This window comes from Ambystoma mexicanum, chromosome 9 (genome assembly GCF_040938575.1).
Source record: "Ambystoma mexicanum isolate Mex_15411 chromosome 9, UKY_AmexF1_1, whole genome shotgun sequence".
Classification (NCBI taxonomy): domain Eukaryota; kingdom Metazoa; phylum Chordata; class Amphibia; order Caudata; family Ambystomatidae; genus Ambystoma; species Ambystoma mexicanum.
The window spans coordinates 1123813999-1123839305 of NC_090931.1; the positions used below are offsets into that span (position 1 = coordinate 1123813999).

Sequence of the window (25307 nt, forward strand, 5' to 3'; positions counted from 1 at the left end):
AGTCTTAATGGCTCACTCACTGTCGCAAAGTCCTTGATATAGCGCGTACAGTAGCTGGCCAGCCCCAGGAAAGAGTGCAGCTCTGACATGTTTGCCGGTGGTGCGGTTTCGTTTAACGCAGTCACCTTGTCGGGATCTGGTGTAATGCCCGACTCTGAGAAGATATGTTCGAAAAATCTCAACATACTCTTCCAGAACTCGCACTTGTCGCGATTTAGCGTGAGATTAGCTGCCTCTAGTGCCTTGCAAACCTTCATAGGGGCCGCGTCATGTTTGTTGACATCCGTGCCGAAGATCAGGATATCGTCACTGTAGTTGAGGCAGTTTGGTATGTGTTTAATGATGTTGTGCACCTCGCCTTGAAATATTTCCATGGCCAAGGACACGCAAAAGCTTAGCCTCTTATAGCGGAAGAGGCCCAGATGAGTAACAAATGGGGTAATGTTCCTGCTTTCAGGGCTCAGAATGAGTTGATGATAACCCTTTTGTAGGTCCAGTTTGGAGAACACTTTAGCCCAGTTCAATAGGTGAATCATGTCTTTGATGCGCGTGGCTGAGTGTCTCTCCCTCTGTATGGCTTGGTTGGGGTGCCTCATATGCACACACAGCCGAATTGCATGCGATACTTTCTTTGGAACTGGCACTATTGGGGACACCCAGGTGGTAGGGCCAGTGAACGGCTCGATGATGTCCTGCTCGAGTAGCTTATGCAATTCGTCTTGCACCTTCATTGGATGTTAACAGGGATCCTTCAGTAATGTTGTGCTACGGGCGTATGGACTCGTCTATGTGCAGCTTTATGTGTCTGTTTTTTAATTTGCCAATGCCCCGGAATATGCGTGGGTATAGGCTATTGATCATCTCGACAGGGTCAATGTACTTGTGGACCATTATGTTGTACAGAATGTGAATGAGTCCCATGTCGACAGCGACCATGAAGCTTAAGACGCATCCACTGTCGGTTTCAGTCGCCAGGACATAAATGGGTATCTTCTTCTCATGTCCCTTGTATCAGCAGGTGCCATCAAATTGTCCTAGGCACTTAAGGGGTGTCTTGGCCCCATAGGTGTATATGTCCACTGTCACAGGGCTCAACGTGGGCTTTTGTGGCTGCCCCTTGAAGATGTGTTCACTGACCACGTTCACCGTGGCCCCTGTGTCAATCAGGAATTCCGTGGGTTGCTCATTCAGTTTAATGATTAAGGTAGAGCTGTGCGCCGTGGGATAACCTAGCGCATAGTCGTATGCATTTTTCTTGTGGTCACTTCCTGGTGAGCTGGGATCTAAGTCAGAAGGCGATTGTTCCACTAGATAGCGTATGTGGTGCCTAGACCTTCGTTCTGACCTTGAACGCATGACGTATCTCCTATCTCTTCTTCTTCTCCCCTTCCTTTGCATGTCCTCTGATTTAAAGTGACCTTTTTCATCACACGTGGCACAGCGTTGACCTATGGCAGGACAGGTGCCAATGTGGGGGTATTCAAACCCGCATTTGTAGCAATACAGCTCATCAGACCTCCTATCTAGCTGAAGTCTATGGATGTTTTCACCTGGTACTGTGCTGTTTAAGCTCTCCACCTGTGAGTCTATGGCCCTCTCTGCTCGGGCCAGCGCAGTTATCTCGTCCAGAGTGCCTTGCTTTTGGAGCAGTTTCCTCTTGACTGTCTGAGACCCACATCCCGCTATGATTTGAGATCGTAGCACCTCGGTGTTGGAGTAGTTGGCGAAGTCACAATGCTTCATCTTTGTGCACAGTCTCATGACGTAGGCGTCCATGGTCTCACCTTTGATTTGCTTAGTGCTATGGAAAAGATGCCTCTCATACTCCTCGTTGGTGTGTGAAGTGAAGTATGCTGCCAGCGCGTCTTTGAAGTCCTGGATGGAGTCAAGGGACATCTCATTGATGATGTCACGGGTGGAGGAGCTCACTGCCAACTTCAAAAGACACATTTGCAGAGCGTCTTCTATGGGCCCTGTGGCTCCCATGTATAGATTGAAGTCTCTGATCCATATGGTCCACCTGGGACCCATGTTGTTGGTATCGGTAATGTCGAATGCACCTGGCATCTGGGCTGCTAGCGTGTCTGGTAGCCTGTATGGGGTCTGAACCCCCCTTGTGGACCCTGCACTGGTTGTGCTTTACCCAGGGCTTGCGCCCCTAGGTTGTCCTCTTGCCCGGATATCTTTCCTTGATATCCTTGTGATGATGGGGTACTGCTGGTCTGTGCACACCTGTGCACTCACCGTGTGCTAGGATGGCCACTTATCTTAGGCACGAGCACCATCAGTTGAAGGGGATAGGGTTGGTGGAGCCTCCTGCCCTGGGGTGCACTCACACTAGAGTGCTATATGTCTTCTCAGCACCTCCCCACACTCAGCATGACAGGATGGCCGCCTCTCTCAGGCACGAGCACCATCCATCGTGAGGGATATGATTTATGAGGCCTGCTGTGTCGTGTGAGCTTCCTGCTCATCTGCCTCCGTACGGGCACCCGCTGCTTCCTTGTTTGACTGCGGCTGATTTGATTCATTGCCGCGGCCCAGGAATGAGTAGTTTCCTAGTCTCACCCAGGCGGCGTGACTCACCGCTGTGGCCCGGGCCGGTTCCACACCCCTTTCCACGTTGCTCGCAGCAGGTCTACCTGGCGCTCCAGCACCTGGGACGCACGGTCAATGCTGTGCACCGGCGTCGATGTCCACAGGGCGGTGTCTCCAGGCAACCGCCTGTGTCAGCGTCTCCACCCGCTCTACTCTGCTGCAAAGGCCGCTCGCTTGTCGCCAGTGGTGCGGTCGTTGGTGGGCCTAGCAGGCCGGATGACACACCCCAAAAAGATGAGGATACGGAACTTCAATATGCACGTCTTCCTTTATTGCAAACCAGTTAACTCTGCCCCTGCCCCGCCTCCCCCAGCCCTTCACTTCCCTTCCCTGCGTCATTTCCCTTTTCCCCAACTACCCGCCTCTCCGTGTCCATGGAGACATCAACATGACACTCACATTAAAGAGTGGGTTCGGTGGCACCCTATATCGCATGCTTCCCTAATGCAATGGCTCAAAGTGTGTTGTTGAGATTCTGTGCAAATGTGTTACCCACTCGAGCAATTATGGCAAAAAGGGGGTTCAATTACTAGGGAGAGCGTTTATTGTCACCGTTGTAGGAACCCTAATGTACTGGAGACATGGACACATGTTTTATTTTGTCTAGCTTTGCTTTTCTATAGAACTATTTCTTTCAGGAAGTTTGTACATAATGTGGATTAGGTTGATAATGAAGCCTTGTGGATTGGCTTATTGGGTTTATCGCCAACGTCAGTGGCTATTGCAGTCTGGGGTTTTTATTATCAATATACCCGGGGATTTCTACATTTAACAGGCCCGGGCACTATAAATCTGGGCAACTATGATATTATATGTCTTCAAGAGACTTGGCTAACCCAAAGCCCTATTCTAGACAGCTATGAGATCAGCACAGCTCCAGCCAAAAAACGCATCACAGGACGCACCACTGCAGGGTTACTAATCGCAATCCGAAATGGACGTGGCCTTACGCGCATCCAAAAACTGAAAGAAAACCAATTCATGCTGGTGGTGAAGCTTAACTGGACAACAATTGACATGGAGGAAAATAAGACCCTTACAAAGCTGGTTATTATTATCAGCGTTTATTGGAACCTTGTTGCAATTGAATCTGCAAAATTCATTAATATGATTGAGACTGAAATCGACTGGATTCAAGCAATTTATCAAGTCAACCACATCGCAATATGTGGTGATTTAAACATCAACTGCCAGGACAAAATCGATGACAGTAAAAGAAAACCCAAGAAACCGCCCATTGATCAAAGGGCTACTCAATGGATGAAGCTGATGAAATCAAGATCTTTCTCTAATCTTGACTTGGTCTTTAGTAGCAATCCTAATAGACTGCCGACCTGGGAACGAGCTGACTCCCAATCGACGATTGATCACATTTTTGTGACACGATCTCTATTGCCATTAATAAATCTTTTGACGTGGTGAGGACGCCTGCAAGTGACCATAATCTCTTACAAACTACCTGGTCTTCAAGTCCTCTAAGCCATCAACAATGATTTCCTACCTTAAGTTAAATAACCAAGGAACAAGACTCAGAATGACCGATAGGGCCTACATCTCTCGAACGGAGACTTATAGTGAATTAAAAAACTGTGAAAGCTGCATGATGGTGGATTACATCCCTCTACTAAACACTTATAAAAACCTACAAGGAAAGAAGAAGCACCCTAAACTACAACAAAAACACGTATATGACAAGCTGGCGGCAGAACAAAAGAGAGACTTAAGAAGGATTAGAAAACAGACATTAAAACTAGATCCTAAGACTGCCTCAAGTACCATTTTTGAGGCACAGAGAATCTATAAAGCATGGTTGAGGGCCCATCGGACCATATTATACCAACAAGACGCTGAGAACATTCTCAAAGCTATAAATGGCAACCATGCTAAAGATTTTTGGTCCCTACTTCATTCAACACCTCCAGGAGTCCTTCCGTCTCAACAGAATGGAATAGGGGAATAGACATGGGAGATCTATTTCAATACCCTCTTTCAAATTCAAAAATGTTCTAGGACACGGGTAGATGTGACTGCCCATGGATACGGTTGGACAATAAAGATTCAGATTCAAAAACCATTCCATCATCATGGAACTCAGCGAATATAGTTCCTATTTATAAAAAGGGAAACAGGGCCAACCCAGCTAATTACCGCCCAATAGCCCTCTTAGACCCAATAGGAACATTTTTTGACACTTCATATCATGGGCTAATAAAGCCCTCTGTCAAGACCACCTACAAACAGGGTTCAAAAAGAACATGGGCACGAAAGCGAATATACTCACTTTGAGTATCTTGAAAAGCAAGATCTTAGAAGGCAGCCCTAGAATATTTGTTGCCTTCGTTGACCTTACCCAGTCGACCGTTCTAGATTGTGGCAGAAATTCTCCTTTTGGAAATGCCCAAACGAAATACTGGAGCCAATTAAAGCCTTGTACTCCAATACGACTATGCGAGTTTGTTTGAACCAGCAAGGCACTCTTTCAGCCAAGATCAACACTGCCAGAGGTGTGAAACAGGGATGCCCTCTGGCACCGGCATTGTTTTGGACTTATCTAGGCGATTTTCAAGAATCAGAAAAGTCAATACGATCATTTCCACCAAAACTTGGAGGTGAACAGATCAGTCATCTGCTGTATACAGACGACTTGATCCTCTTAGATCACACCCCAATAGGTCTACAATGGCAACTAAACAACTAACAGCAATACATGGCGGAAAATAACTTAGATATTAATGAAGAGAATATGAAAATGATGGTAATTGAAAAACCAACCAAGAAGAACGAAAAGATCTCTCTTCGTCTGGGTACAGCCATAGTGGAAAGAGTCAGCAACTTTTTAGGTGTTACCCTAGATTGCACGACGAAAGAAAAAGCCATGCAGGAGGTCCTTTATGAGAAAACGAAAAAACTGACGGCCCAAGGGAAAGCCATTGATATCAAATATGGTCGCTTTTCGACAATCCCGGTCAGAGAAATTTATAAAAAAGAAAGTCATACCATCTTTAACCTATGGCTCAGATGCCAGGCCCAACCTTCCTCCGGAGCTATGGTCTAAATTAGAAGCAACCTTCTGGAAATCAATTTTAAGTCTACCGAAGTCAACTCCAGTTGCATTGATTAGGCGTGAATTTAGCCTCTCATCATTGAAAACAACAGTAGACTCTAACAGCATAATGCTATACAGGAAATGTATACTGAAAGACACTCCATACGTCTATCGACTGATAAATCAAGAATTGCTGCTTGGATCCTGTAAAATGCTGTCTAAATGGAAAGCAGAAAATGTCGCCCTCTTACATTCAGTGGAAAGCAGTGAAGATGAGCTTGTGAATAACCCAGTAAAAGTCATAAAAAAGATCAGAGAATTGAATAAAGCCTTTAGAAATGGCTAATAAAAACAAACTCACAAGTCATCTCCCTCCGATCTTTAAGAAATTGGATACCCCACAAACCTACATCAACTTATTTCCGAACAGAACAGCGCGTAACTTCTTCATGAAAATTTGTTTGAACTTATTGGAAACAAATGAAATTTTGGCCATCAGAGGTTTAGCTCTGACAAACTGTTGTCATCTCTGCAAATCCACCACGAAGGAGGAAACCATCCGCCATCTGCTCTTGACCTGTCCGGCGACACGAGAGATTCGCTCTTTATATTTGAATGGTACCATTTCGTACTTTACCCTTTTGGATGAGGGGAATTGCTGGCAAAGACCGATTGGAGGAGACAGACAGGCATGGCTATTGGCAACAGTGAATATTATGCAACACATTAGCAAAGTGATGCTTCCAACACAAACCTCGATCTAGCAACTGTACCTGTGAACTAACGTTAGAGCATAAGATTTTTCTATTTTCACAACAATTAACTTTCAAGTTTCTTTCGTTCCCTTTTGTAAAAAATTCTATGAGATTAAAACAATTAAAAAAATATGAATATAAAAATATATACTTTTTAATTGTTAGTATGCCCGCATTCGATTCGATTATTAGTAATGCATTGTGTTATTTTAGAATGATGAAATGTTACTGGTATAACGTGTATTAATTGTGAGCCTGTATAATTAAGTTTATGTTATACGTGTGACTAATACATATTTTGTAAAGATTAAAGTGTTTTAAGCAAATGTTTTAATAAATGAATTAATACATTGTTGGCTCTGTCCAGTGGTCAGGTCACACAATAAAATCGGTGATACCAGAATTCCGCTTAGACATGTTGCAGATTGCTTTGCAAATTCTCTCGGAGCATCTTTTCGGACGGACAGGAGAGGCAGCCATGAAAGAATGTTGAAGGTAGGCGCCGCGGTCACTGTCAGAACCCAGGCCGAGTCAGATACCATCAAACCTGGTTAAAGAGAACCGGAATTTTTTAGGTTCATTAGAGGGACCCTTTAAAACTTGGCAGCTCCTGTGACCCTGTAATTTCTACAATGCAGTAATTACTGGAAGTGGAACATAAAACCTCCCGCGCTGGGTACAGTGTAAACCACAACGCTGGTGATTGGTAACGTGTTCCAGAGGGATCCGCTGGAGGGCGCCTCGTTTGTGTTTTTAGACGCTCAGTGCCAGCCTCCCAGCCCGGAGAGGGCGGGCCTGCTCGCTTTCCTCAATGAGGAGGGCTTGGATTGGAAGAGCGGGGAAGGGAAAACCCACTAGCAGCAGCCCGAACAAAGCAGTCTGCTCGCACCAGGGCTGCCAGCAGCGTGGAGGAGCCGCAGCAAGTCGCGGGACTGGGGATCACCTTGCTTGTTGGAACAAGCCGGGCTCGTAGTTTGAACAGACCGGTGTATGCGCGACGCCCGATTCACTGCAGCCTTTCATTTCTGCCGGAGTTGGTAACAAGGAGCCGGTCCACCTCAATGAAGGAAAGAAGAACCAGCCAAAAACTAACCAGCAAATCGATCATGGACCCCAACCAGAACGTGAAGTGCAAGATTGTGGTGGTGGGGGACAGCCAGTGCGGCAAGACGGCGCTGCTGCACGTTTTCGCGAAGGACTCCTTCCCCGAGGTAGGTGTCCGCCGGCACTCGGGCGCGGATCGGAGCCGGTTGCGATGCACACTCTCCGGCCAATAGCGGAGTGTGGGAGCACGGCCAGGGGTCCGGCATCTTGAGTGAGCATGCACCCCGCGAGTGCCTCCCTCGTGCACGGCTATTCAGAGCCCGGCCTCGCATCAAGTTAGTTTTAGCCCGAACAGGATGGGTTCGAACTCCAAAGTGAAAGTTGATTTTTAAGAGGGGCGCAAACCAAAAACCAATACGCTTGCTGGTACTCGGCACAGCTAACCGTCCCCGACTTGGGAGGTCTTGGGGCGCTGGAGACGCACTGCTTTATTGCCGCTTTGCTGGATTCACTGTGAAGCTTTAATGAGCATGGGGTGTTTAACGGCCTTTCTTTTCTCTTCTTCAGAACTACGTCCCCACCGTGTTCGAGAACTACACGGCCAGCTTCGAGATCGACACGCAGCGAATAGAGCTGAGCCTCTGGGACACCTCGGGTAAGCCAGGCTGCTTGCTGCGTGTGGGACAGACAGTGGGGCGAGGGAGTGGTGCATGACAGCTTAGTCGTGTTCTTCGGCTTCGTGGGCGCTGTGTTGATGCTGGGGGTGTTCTTTCTTCTGTGTGATGACGGATGCCTTCCTGGGATCGGAAGTGTTTTGACACTCCTTGATGGTGTGGTGATATGTGTAAAGTCTCAAGGATTCTCAGTGGATGGTGTTATGGCAGTTTTTGTTGCTGCAGTGACCGGATCCGCGAGAGTGCATCGTTGTTGCTTTTTTTCCCTTGCTCAGTGGGGTTACTCGTTCACAGTATCAGTGGGTGTGAGGATCCGTTGGGACTCATTTACTCCGTGCGGTGCTGGTGTTGAGTGACCTGAACCTGTTGCAAAGCATTACTGTAATACCCCGCGATCACGTTATTCTGCAATTGCAAAGCGCCTTACATCTAAATCTGCTCGGGTAGGGGGTTATGGCAGTCGCTGATCTGGGTAGCTGAAGCTTAACACTTTTCTGACCATTCTGGGGAAGTGTCACCAGCCCTGTCACGAGGCACAGCGGGAACTCTAGGTGGGAGGGATGGGGGTGTGTGGACCATGTAAACTTCTTTCACTAGTCTTTGCATTGGAAGTACGCTTGTAAATGTTTCGGCATCCTTTGAACCACCTCTAATATAAAACTTACAATGGTGTATCGTTTCGTTTGAATGGAGGAATAGGTTTTTATTTCAATTTTAAACTCGCCATGTGCCTCCTATCCAACTGTTTGCGTTGGCATGGCTGCTTCCTTGGCTGCCGGCTGCGCCTCAGATCCACGTGTGCTCCCCTGGCCCCATTCGCCTCCCCATCTGCTTGTTTCATGGGGTTCTTTTTCATGGAGCGCTCCAAGTTCACTACAACTTTCTCAATTGCCCGCATCCATGACTTTGTGTGCAAGCACGTCTGGGTGTTGGGGCGGGGAGGTTGTCTCCGTGTGGTGGGGAGCCCCTGAGATTCAGTTGGGAGGGGAAGCGCACAGGGGGGGGGGCTCTTCTGCCACAGCAGCCGGGGTGCAGCGACTGTCTCCGTGGAGCAAACTCTGCGGTGTGCAGGCGTGGGGTAGCCCCCTGGCCTGTGCGTGTTAACCGTCCTCGCGGCACGGCGTGGGAGCCACGTTGGTTCTGTCGGAGCGGGGGCGCGCAGCAGCAGCACGGGGGCCGCGTGAGTGTGCGTCGGCGCCGCCTCCTCCTGCCTTAGATTGCGGATGCGTGCGCGCGCGCGCGCGCTCTCCGCTGACGCACCCGGGCAGGAATGCGAGCCCAGCCCCGCGTGTCTCAGACATTCCTCGCATAAAAGGCGCCAGCGCTTTTCCGACGGGAGATTCCCCAGGTTCTGCTTAGTTTCCAGCGCCAGCCAGCAAGCGGCATCACGATTTATTTATATACCCTCCTCCAGTGGAATATTGTGTTCTTTGTGGCTTACTTATCGCAGTGTTATGAGCCGGGTGAAGTATATTACCATACACGAATGAACACAGCTGAGTACGCGGGGGTTACTTGTGGGTGCGTCATTCTATGGAGCTCGAGCGCCAATATCGCTGCCCGACGCCAAGGCATAAGCCAACCCGTTCAATGAAAGGTGGTCGTCAGATAGCGCGTGCAAATAATGGAACAATGTCCGTTTATCGTGGCGCCAGGTCAATCTTGGTTCATGGCAGACAAAATCCCTTCCTCCACAAGCCCTGGTAGCACGGGAACAATTGGGCGTCCTGTCAGCCTTTTTGAAGGTTGAGGCAGTGTGGGCTCACCTGGGTTTGCCTGATAACACATTTATGTACGATTGTGCTGGAAACCACAAAAAAAGAGAACTAATATTTAGCAGGCACAGTCGCACGAGGACTTTCCAGTAATATAGGTGTTGGTATACTTTAGTCGCACCATAGCGGTGGCCAAGAGTGTCGGCAAATCACCCCTCGGTGATGGAACCCAAAACGGATGAATCAAAGTTGTATTTATTTATTTGGTTTCATGCCCGTTTGCAGAGCTTCCAAAGTTACTGTGTTTATGCACTGCACTCTGATCTCAATATCTGGGCTCGTTATGTAGCTTGGGTTGGCGCTGGGTCAATACTGTTATGAGGAGTTGTATAGGGGCCCAGCATCTTAGGCTACCAGTTGCCAAGCTGCATGGTTATCATTGTGTTTTGCTCTTGTTGCTTTACGTGTTTTGACCTTCTGTGCAGTTCTGCACCAGAGCTGATGTTTCCTTGACCTGGTGTGAGTTGCTAGTTTTATGAATTACACGGCCAGGGTTTGGGAGTGCATCCATCAACCTAAATATACACTCATGGGTGGAGTGGGTTATGTGGACTCACAAATACACCTCCATGAGTTCAGTAAGGACTGTGTGTTATTTTTGTCAGTGCAGTGTTATCATAATGGGGAAACCTTGGAGCAAAGATTGAAGGGGGTTTGGTGCGCACCACACACAATACAGCAGGGCTACAACCGTGTGCTTTGCTTCAGTTTTGCATCTAGGCATTTTCCATGATGTAACTATCTTAAGGCTGGGGTCACGTTCCCAGTTGCTCCTTTCTGCTGTATCCAGTTGGCAACATATTGGGTTTTGGGCCTACGAGCCACTGCAATTTGGAACTGGTTGTTGGTGTGTTTATTTATTTATTTTTTATTTAACCAGTAGAAAGTTCTCCCTGTATTTTTCTCTCGCACGCACAGCAATCTTCAAAACACATGTCAACTGGATCCAGTAGAAGCCATTTGTGGGTGGTATGTTCACCAGGAATAGCAAGGTGGATAGGTTTTGATACTATCGTGTTTTTATTCTTTGCAATCTACACAGTGTGTGCATGTCACCCACACCCACAATCTGCCATGCGGTTTCACTCGTTGAGCCTGTGTGCCTTTGGTCATTCTGGTTTAGATCTGCGGGGTTGTTCTCTGCCCGCCAGATGGGTAAACCTGGCATTTTGGAGCCATGTTGCCGCGGGTGTGCGTGTGGTACAGTGCGGAGTGCAGCACGACCCTTACTTATTCAGCTGCCCGGTAAACACCAAAACACAATGTTACCCTGATGTTTAAGAGTCCCCTGGGACTGAGTAAACAGTGGTGTTGAAACATTAACTTTCAGCAGGCGGCGCTGAGGTAATCGCGGCCTCGGCCCTTCCCCATAGCATTAATTTCCCCTGAGGAATCTTGTGTGGTCTGTCGGAGCGGCAGACCCTCTGTGATCAGGTTTCCCCCTCTGTGGCACTGCTTCGGCAAGCTGTTTTCATAGCTCGGCCTAATGAAATGTTTTACTGGGCAGGGCCTACAAGCGGCGTTTTTTTGTTTTGTTGGTGGACTGTGTATGGGCATCCACGTCTCGCATCCTTTTTTTTTTTTTTTATTTATTTATTTTTTTGTCGGCACTGTCCTGAGGCGAGTTCATATAAATCAAATTTAAAAAAGGCCGCCTTTAGTATAGGCAGGTCTTTAAACACTTGGGAATGTAGGAGAAGGGGTTGTTTCTTTTGAATTTTATATATGGGAACTACGGGTACGTTTTGTAATGAATAGACAACATGGTCAAACACGTGGTCATTGTTTATCTCGAAACCTAAATAACAGAATTCAAAATGTACGGTTGTGTGTTGTGCAAACTTATTAGCTGGACGTAGTTGTCAGCCACCACATCGCCAGTACACGTGTGTTCTACTGGTTCCAGTTGCACACATTGGTAGGCCACCTGCTGTCCTGCAATGGGGAACGTGCTAGTTGTATCTTGTGTTTATTGGTGTCTCCTGGTTATTTTTTTTTTTATTGGTTTCAGATTCTAGGTTTGTTTTCTCTGATGGCCCGTTACAGTGAAAGCCCCCAAAAAGAATCTGTTGCAACTGGATCCAGTACACACCAATTGGCACAGGTTTCTTTTTGGCACTGGCTGAAAAACTAGCCCAAAGTACTCTGAGAACAAAGCGAGAATGTTGGCTGTGAAAACGTTCAATGTGTTGGTCTCTGCAGGCCCAGAGTATCTTGCATTTTGCCGAAATATTCGGGGGAAGGGGATTATGTTATTTTGTAGACTGACAACGAAGTGCTTGCTCATCAGTTTAACTTCTCAGGTACTTTGATTCGTAGCTAAGGTTACAACCGTGATGTTTTGCTGAAGCCATTTGAGAAAGGAATGAGGGGTCGGAAACCAACTCGTGCACGTTGCCAGAATCAAGATGATTTGTGTTGGAAATAGCCGTCATTCAAATGAGGGCTAGTCGAGAGTGATCAGTCTACTTCCTACATTTATCTAGAAGGCCTTGATTTTTCCACTGGCTAGTAAGGATTTGCACTTGGCAAGCAAGAGATGTCTTGCTTTGTACAATTGGAAAATTGAGGGGCGATGTTACGTATGTCTGGCTAGTTGCTTCCAACTTGACATGTGTGCCCTATATCTAAGCAATGCTGGCTTATTCTGCATGTCCCTGGGGAGGGCCAGACCACAGCCATTCATGTGGATGCGGTGGTTCTACTGTAGGTTTCTTGGAGCAAAGGAGCAACTTTCTTCATAATTCGAAGGGCAACCTTTAGGATGAGCCTGGGGTAAAGGGGCTGGTAAGTGGATAGTTGCTTAGTCGCAATCTTAATAGGCATTTCTGATTGACATGCACATATGGTACAGGAAGCTCAGGGATCAACGACATGCAAAGAGTACAGTTCCGGGTATCCTCCAAGCTTACCATATTTGTTAGGGTAGATTGCAGGTAGCAAGATGCACACAGGTGTGTTTGAGGGTTTTTGGTTGTCTGGGTCATAATGTCAAAGATCAAAGGCCTAATTAAGTGTTTAAGTGGCACAAGGAGCTAAAAGAGATGGGCAGATGGCAGTATGGGAGAGGAGTGAGGGCAAGAAAAGCGCAGATCCATATGGAGATCATCCATACTAACTGTAATCCATACCAACAACACTGTTTGTCATTGTGTTGAAGAGAGCGAGTGTCAGACCTCAGGTGTACATGGGGATGACTTGGGCAATAGTACCGTACTCGGCAGGTCAACCACTGATTTTCATGATCTGCAACAGTTGCCCCTTGCCCTTTGTTCTTGAAATTGGGGACCGTGTGAAGATTGTGAAGGCAATTCCTCTTTCCTTCCTTTGCCAGTGTGCCACCAATAGCATTGTTTCTGAATCAAGTTTTTTGGCAGAAGGAGTTTGGTGGTGGGCATTAGTATGAAACCTGCGGATCTCCAGATGTTTTGGGACTCTATGATCTGTCACCATTGACTTTTCTGACTTTGTCTGATGGGGGAGTTGTAGTCAAACGGTTGGGGATTTGCTTCTACAAGGACATCACCATGGCCTTTCACCTTCCAAAAGCTCTATGATGAGAAATTATTGGATCAGATCCCAAATGATGGAGGGCTATGTTCTGTCAGCAGTGTTTGTATATCAGTGCTGCTGGAAGAGTGCATATCTTTGACTTTCCTGGAGGGCTTATTCGTGCATCTCCTTAATGTGTTTTGCCTGAATGTACAGTCACACACTTTCCTTTTATAGTATAGTTGTTTACAAGGGCAGAACTGTAGGGGGGAGGACAGGGGGCAGTGTTCCAGAGTGCTTAAACTCGGAAGCGTAAGACTTTGCGCCTACTCTGGGGGCAAAAGTTGCATCGATTTCTTTGCCCGATTACCTTTTCCAGAATGTTGTCCTTATTGGTTTAGGGTGGGTTGCATAAGCCCAGCTAGAGTTACTCAAAAATATTTCTGGTTGTCACTGAAGCAATCTTACATAAAATGCTGACTGCGGCGCTCTCGAGTTCACCAGTTCCATGCATGAGAAAGCTGTGCTGTTCTTCCTTTCTTGGAATTGTAGGATGTTTAGTCCTAAATTTTTAAAAGGAATTAACACAACTGCTTGTTCCAGAATTACAAGATTAAAACCTGACGACAGTTTTTTTACCCATTGAACTGACAAGAGAGCTCTGGAAATGTTGCCTGGCGTTTCCACCAAAACTCCTTTTCTCGTGCATGTTAGATTATTTGTGCTTGGTCTGGAGGCTCCAACTTGGAACTTGGTGACCTTCATTGACTGTAGCCTTGTGGATTTTGCAGCATACTTAACTTGAGTGATCGTGGTTCTTCTGTCAGCCCAAAATCCTATGAAAATGCTGATTGGTGTCTTGCATGTCATATTGACATAGTTTGTCTGTATAACGGAAGACCTTTTAGTAATGGCAAAACAGGGTCGTTGGTTTCCATTTCCTGTTTGGTTGCCTTGGTAACTGTGAAGTTTATATTGGTTTTCTTGGATATTCACTGACGAGAAGCCCTACCCCCATTGGTAGGATTGGATAACGCCCTAAATAGTTCGCGTTTCACCTTGGGTTTGAAAGTCAGGCAGCCTGGACGTTTCTAGCCAGGCAAGTTTCTGCTCCAGCACTGCATGGAAATGATTAAGAGCGCTGCCAAGAATTTTTCCAGCCCTGGTAATTGTCTGAATTCCTGGCTCCCATTACTAACCTGCCACAGCCAAAAACATGTTTTGCTTGAGGCCCACGAAGGAGAGTGAGGTTGAGCAGTGTCTGTCCGATAACTGGAAGCTTTTTTTTTCTTTCCTTCAGAATACGAAGGCTAATTTTTTTTAGAAGTAAAAGCAGTTCAAGTTTAAAATCTAATTTGTTGCACTCCCTGTTCATGCGGGTCCTGGTAGGATATTGTTTTATATTTTTAATTTTGTGCGCTCTAGTTTTCTAGTGAATCGGTATTGTCGGTAAATTCTGTAGCTGGTCAGAAAAACATGAAGGATGCGTATTTACGTTGCAGTGCGTTTGGACAGCCGAGTTCCTGACTTTTAATGTGAAATCGGAAAACGATTGTTAAACCAGCTGTTTATCGTTGCCTGCTTTCGCACAGCCAGGCGCGAAAGCCCCGAGGGCCGGGGATTCTTGGGATAAAAATACCTCCCGGAACCCACAGTTGCTGGAACGCTTACATGACAGGCCGAGTCACCCTTTAAATGGACCATTCTTCCCAGCAGCCTCGCCTGTAGACGAAAGAACAGTCTGTTATTCCCGGGGGTCCATGTATGCAATTACCTGCTTAAAACTCGTTCCAGTGAGAGTGTTTATCACAAGTTTGTACCAGCTTTTCATTTGATACCTTATTTTTTGGGGGAGGGATGCAACACTAACACTGCCTGTATTTTACATATTTCTATACCTCCTGAGCACTTTCTACCTCCTGTGTGTGCGCGTGTGTATAGCCCTCCTTTACCACCCGCAAGAACGATACACACATGGTTTGGCAGTGGCTTGTGGTCTGGTTCGGTTGTGGGAAGTGTCTGAGGTGAATTCAGTGTTTCCAAGCCAGGATAAAGCAGTCGGGAGCAGGGTTGGCTGGCTAGAGTGTTAGCCCAGTCAATGTTTAGAATGGAGCAAGACAACCTCCAGCTCTCTTTATCCTTTTTAACCTGCAACTCCCAACTGTTCTACCAAGTGTAGTTGCCGCTGAGGGATCGTGGAGTTCTTGGTCAAAGCATTTGGTAAGCAGCAGGCTGCCTGCCTGCCCCTGGTTTAGGTAGACTTGAATTGGCTGGGTTGGGAATAGGTTTGTGGTTTAGGGGAGTACCCGAGAAGGGTGTGATGGAGGCTGTATTGATTAGTTCAGGATGTGCTTTGGAATAATACTTGTCCTGTCTGTGGTGGGTTCTGGTCACTTGTTGCATCATGAATGGTAACATACTATTTGATGACACCTACTGCTGTAATAGGGTTTGAAATTAAGATTGAACAAGTAGGAGCTAAAACCAGCTCCTGGGAGATGGGCATCACCCAGTAGGTAGCAGTTACCAAGGGGGAACCAGGAGTGAGTACACAGTGCACCACAAAAGTTCTACAAGAGAGACAAACTTCAACTGTTAGCATATTTCGTCTTTTTTACTAACACATGTCATGTAAAGCCCAGCTGGCCTGCTAGCTGTTGATTTCAAGCTAACCAGTCTATATCGCTCTATATCTATGTCTATAAATATTGCTCTAATACTGGAGAGAAATGGTTTGGCATATAATTACATCTAGGAAAGCCTTGTAGGTTTTTAGACCTTATTTTTTGTTTTTTTGTTTTTGTTTTGGGAACAACACAAGTTGGATATGCCCCCCAATGAGACGCTGCGGTAGAAATGTAAACTTTTTATATATATAAGTTGAACATAAGTTAGCTAAATAGCAATATATATCCAGTCAAAACTTGTGTTCATTTGCTGTCTTAGATATCACTAAATCCTTAGTGACTTCCACAAGCCCAGTTTCATGTTCTGGTGGAATTAATTACTGTCTTGAGCATGCCATAGGGATATGTGCCTACCTCTATCAAGCTGTAACATCAAACGTTCACCTGCCATTGTTAACTAAGCGTTAATGGCTTAATTGCAGTTACTAATGCACGCTGGTGAAATAAAAATGTCTTAATCAAGAGTGCCTTCATCCATTTGATGTGTGTTCCTTGTACTGAAGTCCAAGCCAACAATAATATATCTTCGTAGGAATATACATTGGGAATATAATGCCGGGTAGTAGACAATCCATACACTAAAGCCAACCATACTGAGACACAAGCAATACAAATAACACCTTCAACAAGCTACCCCCAAATCATGTTCTGACCACTCTCACTATCCTGCTCATCATGGCTGCCATGTTCAAATGAAAGGCAGGCCAGGTGGGGGTGGTTAGGTTGGTGTTGTAGGTGAGGGAAATGCAGTATCTGTTTTCTGTTGATACATTTAGACCGGATGTAACCTGACCCCAGCCTGCAGGTGAGAAGCAGCACACATGCTTTTATTTTGTTATCCATCCAGAAAGTATACCTTGCGTGCCTTCAGTGCGAGGAGCTAATATGCAATTCGGGTGTAGTGTAGTGTTCTGTTTGCTGGGAAAGAATCCCATGTGCGAGTGGCATTGCTGCTCATGTGTACTGGGTTTGGGTTCAGTCATAACGGATCCTTGTCGCCCTCCTGACTACTTTTTTCATGGCAACACTGATACCGTCATATAACAAGGACTGAACATCTGAGGAACAAGGACTTTAGTTCCACGCTAGGCTGAACTGTGATGGAGGGTCACTGCGGAGGTCGTCCTCTTTAGTGAATGTGCAGTATTCCACAACACTTTATATTGTTGACCTAAAGGATAGCAGACAGTTGTGTCCATCTGCTATGACATGGTCCTAAGAGAGAAGTGTACCACTGGTCTCAACAGTCTTGTCCCATTAGAGTCAGTCCCCTAGAGGCCTCGCATTGGACAGCTAAGAGGGAGGCATCCTAATCTAAACTACATCCCTGTTGCCACCTACGCCTCCATCCTCCTAATAACCTTATGTTTCAAATACCAGCACAGCATGGGGCGTTGGTCAGCTTTACCCAACATCTCCTTCCATCCCAAAGGAATCCCCAGTAATCCTATTTGGAGACTGCCACAGCCCAATGTATACAAAGATGTCTGCACCAAGGACCGCCACGGGATTTTAACACAAGGCTATCATCTCTTCCATTGTGTCTTTGATATTCTTGTCTTCATTTTACACCATAGCCTAATCCAAAATGCACTTGGTAAGAGGGCGATTGGAGACTGCTGGTATCTAGAAAAAGAGGTTGTCTGTTCCATTAGACAATAAAAAGAGCCTTCTAATATGTTGCAAATAATTAGTCATGGGCGCCCCTCTATGAGAACGAACATGTCAAAAAATGGCCTGTTCTCTGGGACGGTACAAACCCTAGAGTCCGCAGCTACATTTTAGCCCCCTCTACCTTTCACAGATGGGGGGAAATAATTTGCATATCAGTCTCTCGCCCACATTGGCAGTACAGCACCGAAAAGCTCACTGTACCTTTCACAGAGGCTCGGAGAGGCACAGCTCCACCTCACTGATAGAAACACGTGTATGGGGTGGCTGTTGGTACTCTTGTTCAGAAGGGAATTGCCATAGCATTTCAGTGCGGGACTCTCCATGTGGGCAGGACAAAGCCTGATATTTCATTTTGCATCTGTGAAAGGTACAGTGAGCTAGACTCTTATTGGGTACCATCCCATAGAACAGGCAATGTTTGCCGTATTCCTTCTCATAGAGGGGCGCCCATAGCTAATTTTTGGATTGTAATCTGTTGCAGTGCCCCCCGCCCCCGCCCTCCTCTGCACCCCCTTAATTTTACTGGCGAGTGTTGTGCCAATCTGAGTGGGAAGAGAAGCCTAAGAAATAATTGGGGGCTGATTCCGGAAAGCATACAATGTGATCTAGTGTATACAACAGTTCCCTTAAACCTGCTTCTGGATTTGTGTGATATGTCTACATTTTGCCATTGGTGGCCTTTCTTGGCTGGAGGGTTTAAGGAATGCATAGATCATTAAGCACTTTTATTAGTTTGGAACTTGCAGGCACAGGCTGAGCAGAGCAGCTGTCCCAGAGTTAAATAGCACGGCATGAAAGCGTCTCAAATGTTTCTCGGCGTGAAGGCAAAACGGCCACTAAGACCTCTTCATCCTCTTCCTCCTCCTCTGCGATGTAGAGTCTATGGACATCCTGTTCCACTGTAGCGACACTGCGTTGTTTTCTATATCCGCCGCTTAACCTCGCGGGTCCCCGCTGTGTGGCAATAGCTCTGAACATTCTGGCATAGTGCCCTGGCGTGTTGCATCTTCTGCAGGTCCTCGATTTGGCTGGACAGTCCTCCGAATGCGGCAAATCGTATCCACAATACTGACAAATGACCGCATTGCCTTGTGGAGATGTAGGTTCCTGCCTCTTCTGGCTCCACCTCGACTTTGTCTGGGACTGTCTCCCAACAGCAAAAGTTTCCTCGAGCTTGCCTGGGCCTGCAGCAGCGTCCATTTTAGCCCCTCTACTCTCGGCAAGTTCGTATACCCTTCCGCTGTCCAAAATCTACGCTAGCGACATACCTGGCTCTCTCAAGACCTGCCTCCGCAGTTTCCCTGAGCTGCACCCTTGGATCAGTTGGTGGCGGACCATTAACTCAGCATCCGCCCATCTGCACGTGGTGGCCAGCTGTCTCAAACGTGCACAGAATTGATCTAATGACTCCCCATCGTGCTGCTTTTCTCCACACATGACAAACCTGTCAAAGTCCATGTTGGATAAGGGGATAAAATGATCCTTAGTTCGGTTTTGACCGCATCGTAGTTTACCACAGGTACGGTGAGAGACTCATAAATGCGCAGTACCTCTGTGTCCGCCGAGTACAACAGCTTCGCCACTTTGGCACCATCATCTGTTTCTCCGGTGGCGGCGAAAAACATGTCAAGTTTTTTTATCCAGAGGAGCCATCTCGGGCCCAGTTTCGAGGGGGGACCCGAGGTGTCAAATTCTTGCATTGGTTGCAATGAGCCATGCTGCCTTCTCACCACCCTCACCGTTCCAGAGGCCTCTCCGTCGCTGTCCGTCATGTTCACAGGTCGCACAGACACCTCAGACCGTGTTAGAGGCCGCAAACCTGGCTATATCTGTGTCCGACGTACCTGACTTGGCAGAAAGGGCAGTCTTCCTTCCTAGGAAGACTGCAGAGTGTCCAAAAATGTAGGGATTGTCTACCTCAGTGTTTAGACAGCGCACAAGCACCCTCGTGGGCCGCAACCACCTTAAACGCCATAAACAAAATGGCCGCCGTCACTCGTGTGCCGATCGTGGCACACGTGAGATGAAATGCCCATAACGATACATTTGTACGTGCTGAGCGTTTCTCTCCCCGTATCCCGCCTCGTCACCAGTGTGATGGGGCTTCCCGTGCCTAGGGCCGCCCTGTACTAGCATCAAAGCATACACACACAATAAGACTCGCACATGCATGTCTGATCGTTCCAGGGTCCGTCGGCATCTGCCCCGCGGACCGTCTTTATTCTTTACACGCATGCGCGGCCATAACAAGGCTCGCACATGCGCACATGCATTACGGACGTAACTTCTTTAACGTGAATATTGATGCCCTCTGCATGGATAGGACCAGTGAACTGGTACTGGGACTTGATACAGCACAGTGTTCTCATCCTACTACAACCAGTTATCAAGCAGCGTTCCCACCCCTGGCCTCGTTTATCCTGTATGTCTAAGATCTATTCCTGAATGGCACGGTCTACTTTCTTACACTGATTGTTAGGGGTTGCATGATTCTGTTGTACATCGTTTACAGCCAGAGTAATTGGAAGTTGAGGGGTGTGCTGTGCCATTGACACCAGGCTGCATGGGGCTTTCATGGACCTTCTCAGCAGGCTGTGTAAGATGTATGCTTTGTGCCTCTGCTACTGATTGTCAGTGTGTATCTACCAGCAGCTAGTACTCCCATAACTATTAGTCAAGTGATAACAGCATGTGGCCTCGCATGTTCTTTGAGCTAGGCCCGCTCTTGATAGAAACTCATTCCTACAAATGTAAAATGCAAAAAGCCAAAATGGAGGCCTCCGTCGTTTGGCAATCCTCATGTGCAGCGGAATTCAAAGGAATAGTAGAAAACCTGTCACCCACCCTGCTTGATGGACACATTTGAATATCGGTGGCCTTATTGTTGGGGTGGGAGGGTGAAGAAGGCAGACAAAGAACCCCTCCCATGCCTATATTCCCAAAATGGTATTTGCTTTCGGAAGTTGTTTTTGCCTAATAGAAAATATCATTTGTATAAGGCTTTTTAGTTTGAATAAAAACGTGTGTAGGTACAAGCACACAAACTTCCTAGGCCAGAGCCCCTTTTTGGCATGTGAGTGGATACAACTTGGTTTCGACCTGCCAAGAGAGCAGTGCAGGGGGCAAGTAAGTACTGTTTATTTGTTACTACCTATGCTTTGCTGGTAACGAGTAAAGGGGTAAGCTTCTTATATGGTGTCCTGTACAAATAAAAAAGTGACCTCCAAGCAAAAAGATGTTGCAAAGGCAGTGCGGGAGCACACCCCCAAAAATACTAGTAGTCTTTCATCCACCATATCTCTTGAATTGCAGGTCACCACATAGTTTGATGACTTGTTTAATGAATAAACCAGCCTTGCATAACCAGTCTCGGGCCAGCTGTGGAGAGAGAGCTACTTTCGGTATGCATGTGATCATTGTCGTAATGAGTGCACTTGATGTACATTTATGGTAGTGAGGCTCTTCGGTCGAGCAATGACTAATAGATGGTGTGCCCTAGGACGCAATCGCTGTTTCGAGGTGAGGCTTTTTATGAGTATTTATCTTGGCAGCATTCACATTCTGACTATGAATTGCCGTAACCTACAATCAGAATTGCCTGTGGACTTTGGCTATGTTTTGATTTCAGGTTTACGGATCTGTGGGTTGAAAATGTTAATATTCTTAATGTTTTTTACATAGTAATCTACTACCTCTTGTAGCAGTAATTATCTACTGTGGTAAACCTGCAGTTGACACTCGGCATAAACGCCAAACGATTTGGGAAGTCTGGCAAAATTTGCCAAGTCTGATAAAGTAAAAATCCAAATTGTAAATTTCTGGTAGCCCAATAAAGCAGCAAAATAAGCAGAAGATGCCTACCGAAATAAAATATATATTTTTTTTAATTGACTAATCGCGCATCATACATTTTGGATGGGAGTGTGGTGGTTGTTTTGACAATTTGAGACGGGTATACAAATAATTTCATGTGATGGCCCTGGTTGGAAGATGCTGTTGAGAAAAAAAGTGCGTAAGGAGCATGGATTTGAAGGTTTTTAGTAATTGATGGGCCTGAAGTTGTCCATTTTTAACCATGACTGCGTAACTACTTGACAAAGGGAGAAAACCCAACCTTTTTTCAAATACTTCACTGGAAGGGGAGGCCAGAAAGTGGACCAGTTCAGTATGAGTGAGTTAGCATGATCTCTCTCGAAATGTATGGTTTTACTGTATGAATGTGCAGGTCAAAAGCAGCTGTCCATTTCAAGTCCGAAAATCTGGAGGATAGGGCCAGAATTCCAATGGTGATGCAGCAGCAAAAGAAGTGCCATCTAGCACGTTTGACTTAGTATATGAATTGCCTAGATCGAATGCCATGGTTGATGTATTAGCAATGTTACCACTGGGTATCTTTGTGCCCATGCTGGTGATTGGAGTGTAAACCAAATCTAACACACAGAGCCAAAGTTCAATTGGAGTTTTATTTGTTTAAATGGCACCACAATGACCAACTAATCTATAGACAACAGACGAGGACTTTCAAATGGGTTGATTTAAGAAAACTAGAGCATTATGGGAAAACTGGGTGGTTCCAACAAGTGCATCTCGGGAGGATAGCTCGGGGGCAACAGGCTCGCCTTGGAATCAAGACGACACGGAGCAACGCAGGTTCGTTTCCCCCCCCCCCCCCTTGGTCCACGCTTAGAAACCTCTGGGTATTCAGCACGCTATAAATAACCTCTCATATCATGTACATTACATTTGAAGGAACCTTGTATCAGTATCTGGACTTATATTTTGCTTTCAACATTTGGTGTAGGAGTGGAAGAGTGTCTGAAAAAATTGGTTGGTGTTAATGATCTGAAAACGTTTCAGAAGTAATAAGTATATATATTTCTTTTAGGTGGTAAGGCTCCTGCATCAGCCTGAGTTGTACCATAAATGATCATAATTTGAAGCTCTTGGTCTTTCTTTTATGAAAAAAAAAACAGACGTTCTTGAAGCATTTTTCAATAAAGGGCTGACTGACTTGTGGATTTTTGTTGTTGTTGAAGGAAACGTTTTCATGAAGACCGTAATCTGTGGTTTGCACGTAGCGTGAACATGATGAAACCCAACACGTAATTGTGCTCATGCCTTGGTGTAGTGCAGTTTAAAAAGAAAACACTATAAAGAGACTGCGTTATAGTACCACAGAACATGTGTAGAAATTAACCAAACAAAGTAGTGGAACTGTAACCCCTGCAGGAATATGGGGGTTGTGGTTTTGGGCTGAGTGGGAGCATGGAGCAACTTGTGTTGAACGTGTTTTTGGCCAAAGGGTTTGTAGACCAAGTGGGACGATCTGTCATCCTGTTTTCCTGTATTTCCTTTGATCAAAAGGGATTTTGGATTAATTTCCCTTAAGTCTTTGAAAGGTCTACCTCCTGCACATTGTAAACCTTTATAGAAGTCCTAGCATAAGGGGGCGTTAATGCATTCCTCATTTCCTCCTTCTACCCAACTTCCAGTGCTATGCTGACGACACAACTCTTCTTCAAACTTCCTACAGACACCCTTGCGCCGTCCATCATCCCTGATTGCCTCTCTGCCATCCAGGCCTGGTGTACTCTTAATGATCTGTGCCTCCATGCCAGCAAAACCGAGATCCTTCCTATTGGGACCCCGGCACCCGACTTCTTCCCTTCACTCTGTCCTTCCATGGGCTCTCCCCCTGCTCCCTCCTGGAACGCCAGAAACCTCTGAGTCATCTTCAACTCCTCTCTATCCTCTCTCTCTCTCTCTTTCCTCCCTCACGTTCAGAACATTGCCAAGAGTCCCACTTTCAGATTTTCCTTCTGAAAGGAATTCAACCTTTCGTCACCTTCCCCCCAGGGACTCCATATTACCCGGACTCTGGGTCTCTCTCGGCTTGACTATTTCAATAGTCCGCTCTGCGGCCCCTCCAGTTAATCCATAATGGGGCAGCATGACTTATCCTTGGCCTCAAGCCCAGAGACCGCATCTCTCCTGCCATACAAAGTCTTTACTGGCTCCCGGTTGCAGCACGGATTAAATTCAAATCCCTCTGCATCATCCACATGGCTGTCTGGGGCCAGGGACCACTCTACCTGCAACTCTTTATGAATAAATATTCCCCCTCTAGACACCTGTGCTCCTCTGTCACGAACTCCTTGCGTGTGAAGCTGTTTGCTAAACAGAGAGCAGGTGATCTGTTGCTTTACTCATCGGGCTCCCATCTTTGGAACAGCCTCCCTTTTCATCTTGAGCATGAACTCCTTAAATTCCGGAAATGCCTCAAGCCCTTCCTCTTTACCTCTTCCCTCTCTCCCTGCTAATCACACAGTAGCTTGATTGCTGTGCAGGGCCCATATGCATCCTCTGGGCCCTGACCTCCCACATCTTATCATCCCAGCTGCTGTCTCATCCCAGCTGCTGTCTATCTTCTGCACTTGACTCTGCTCACCCTCCACCACTGGATGTTGCGCTTACCTTTCTTCATAGCACTTCTCCTGCTGCTCTCCATTAGCACCGCAGCACCTATCCCATACCCCTCTTGCTTCTGCGCTTGCACGTTCTGAAAACTCACAAGGCGTAGTAGGTTCACCTTCCCCTCCCCATAGTCTCTTCTTATATTGTCCATCATGCCCTGTCTCCTCTCTGTTGCCCTTTGGGCACTTTGAAACAGTATTTGCTTCCTGAATAAGCACCTAACAAGCGAACAATACATAAAATGCATTCTTTGATTGTCAAATCAGATACACTTAAAACATGAGCTTAACATAGAAGTACAAGTAGTGGTACAATGGCATTTTGAATTAAAGGATGGACGAGAGGCAACATTACTCTTCACTGTAGTTCAATACGTTTGTCACGTCTCTTCCCCCCGCCCCCCACTTTCCTATTCTATCATAATTTCAAGGACGCTTGCTTCTACACGTGTGCAGCATATTTAAGCAGAACTTCTTTTCCCTGCCACCCCCCTCCACGCACAGGGGAGAGAAAGTACTTAACAAGGCCATACACATTGTCTCACTAGATCAGGAGCCCAAGTGAGGTGGCCTGCTTGACAGATCCCAGCAAGTCAAATTAAGGTGTATGATATGATGTGGCATTTATAACGTGCCTATACACAAGTGTTTCAAGGTGCGACGAGGCAAGAGAGGGAACAAAGGGAGGAGAGACAACAATCCTACTTGGCCAGGTGTCATTCAGATTGCGCAAGTGCATGGGAAGGGGGAAAGTGCAGGGGGAAAGGGAAGGGGAAGTGCAGTACGTGGGAATAGAGTAATAGCAATAAGAAAAGTAACAGCCTGCAGGTGGCAAGTGCAAGTGCAGGTGCAGACATCCGGTGCCAAGTGCTGGTAGTGGGACTGTAGGGATACAGAAAAACAGTCCCAAGTGCGTGGGTTGCCACTCAGGCAGTGCAGGGGTGTGTGACTGGTGGGGAGGGACCTGGGCCCGAGATCAGAGGGTGGCCAAGTATCCAGTGCAGTTTCAGCCAGGAGGTAGCTGGGGAGAGGAGGAGAAAAGGCAGAAGCAAAGAGAAAAGTTTTGAGGTGCTTCCGGAACCGGACATG

General features: G+C 46.6%; 1 protein-coding gene across 1 annotated transcript in view; it reads left to right on the top strand.

The window, feature by feature from the left end:
* The first annotated feature begins 7084 nt into the window (after positions 1 to 7084).
* The window catches only part of RND3 (Rho family GTPase 3), a 36348-nt gene continuing 18125 nt past the window's right edge, over positions 7085 to 25307 (top strand). The window contains exons 1-2 of the mRNA XM_069616493.1: positions 7085 to 7610; positions 8011 to 8098. Of these exons, the coding sequence (XP_069472594.1) occupies positions 7461 to 7610; positions 8011 to 8098 (238 nt within the window). The 5' untranslated portion in view covers positions 7085 to 7460. The remainder of the gene's footprint in view (positions 7611 to 8010; positions 8099 to 25307) is intronic.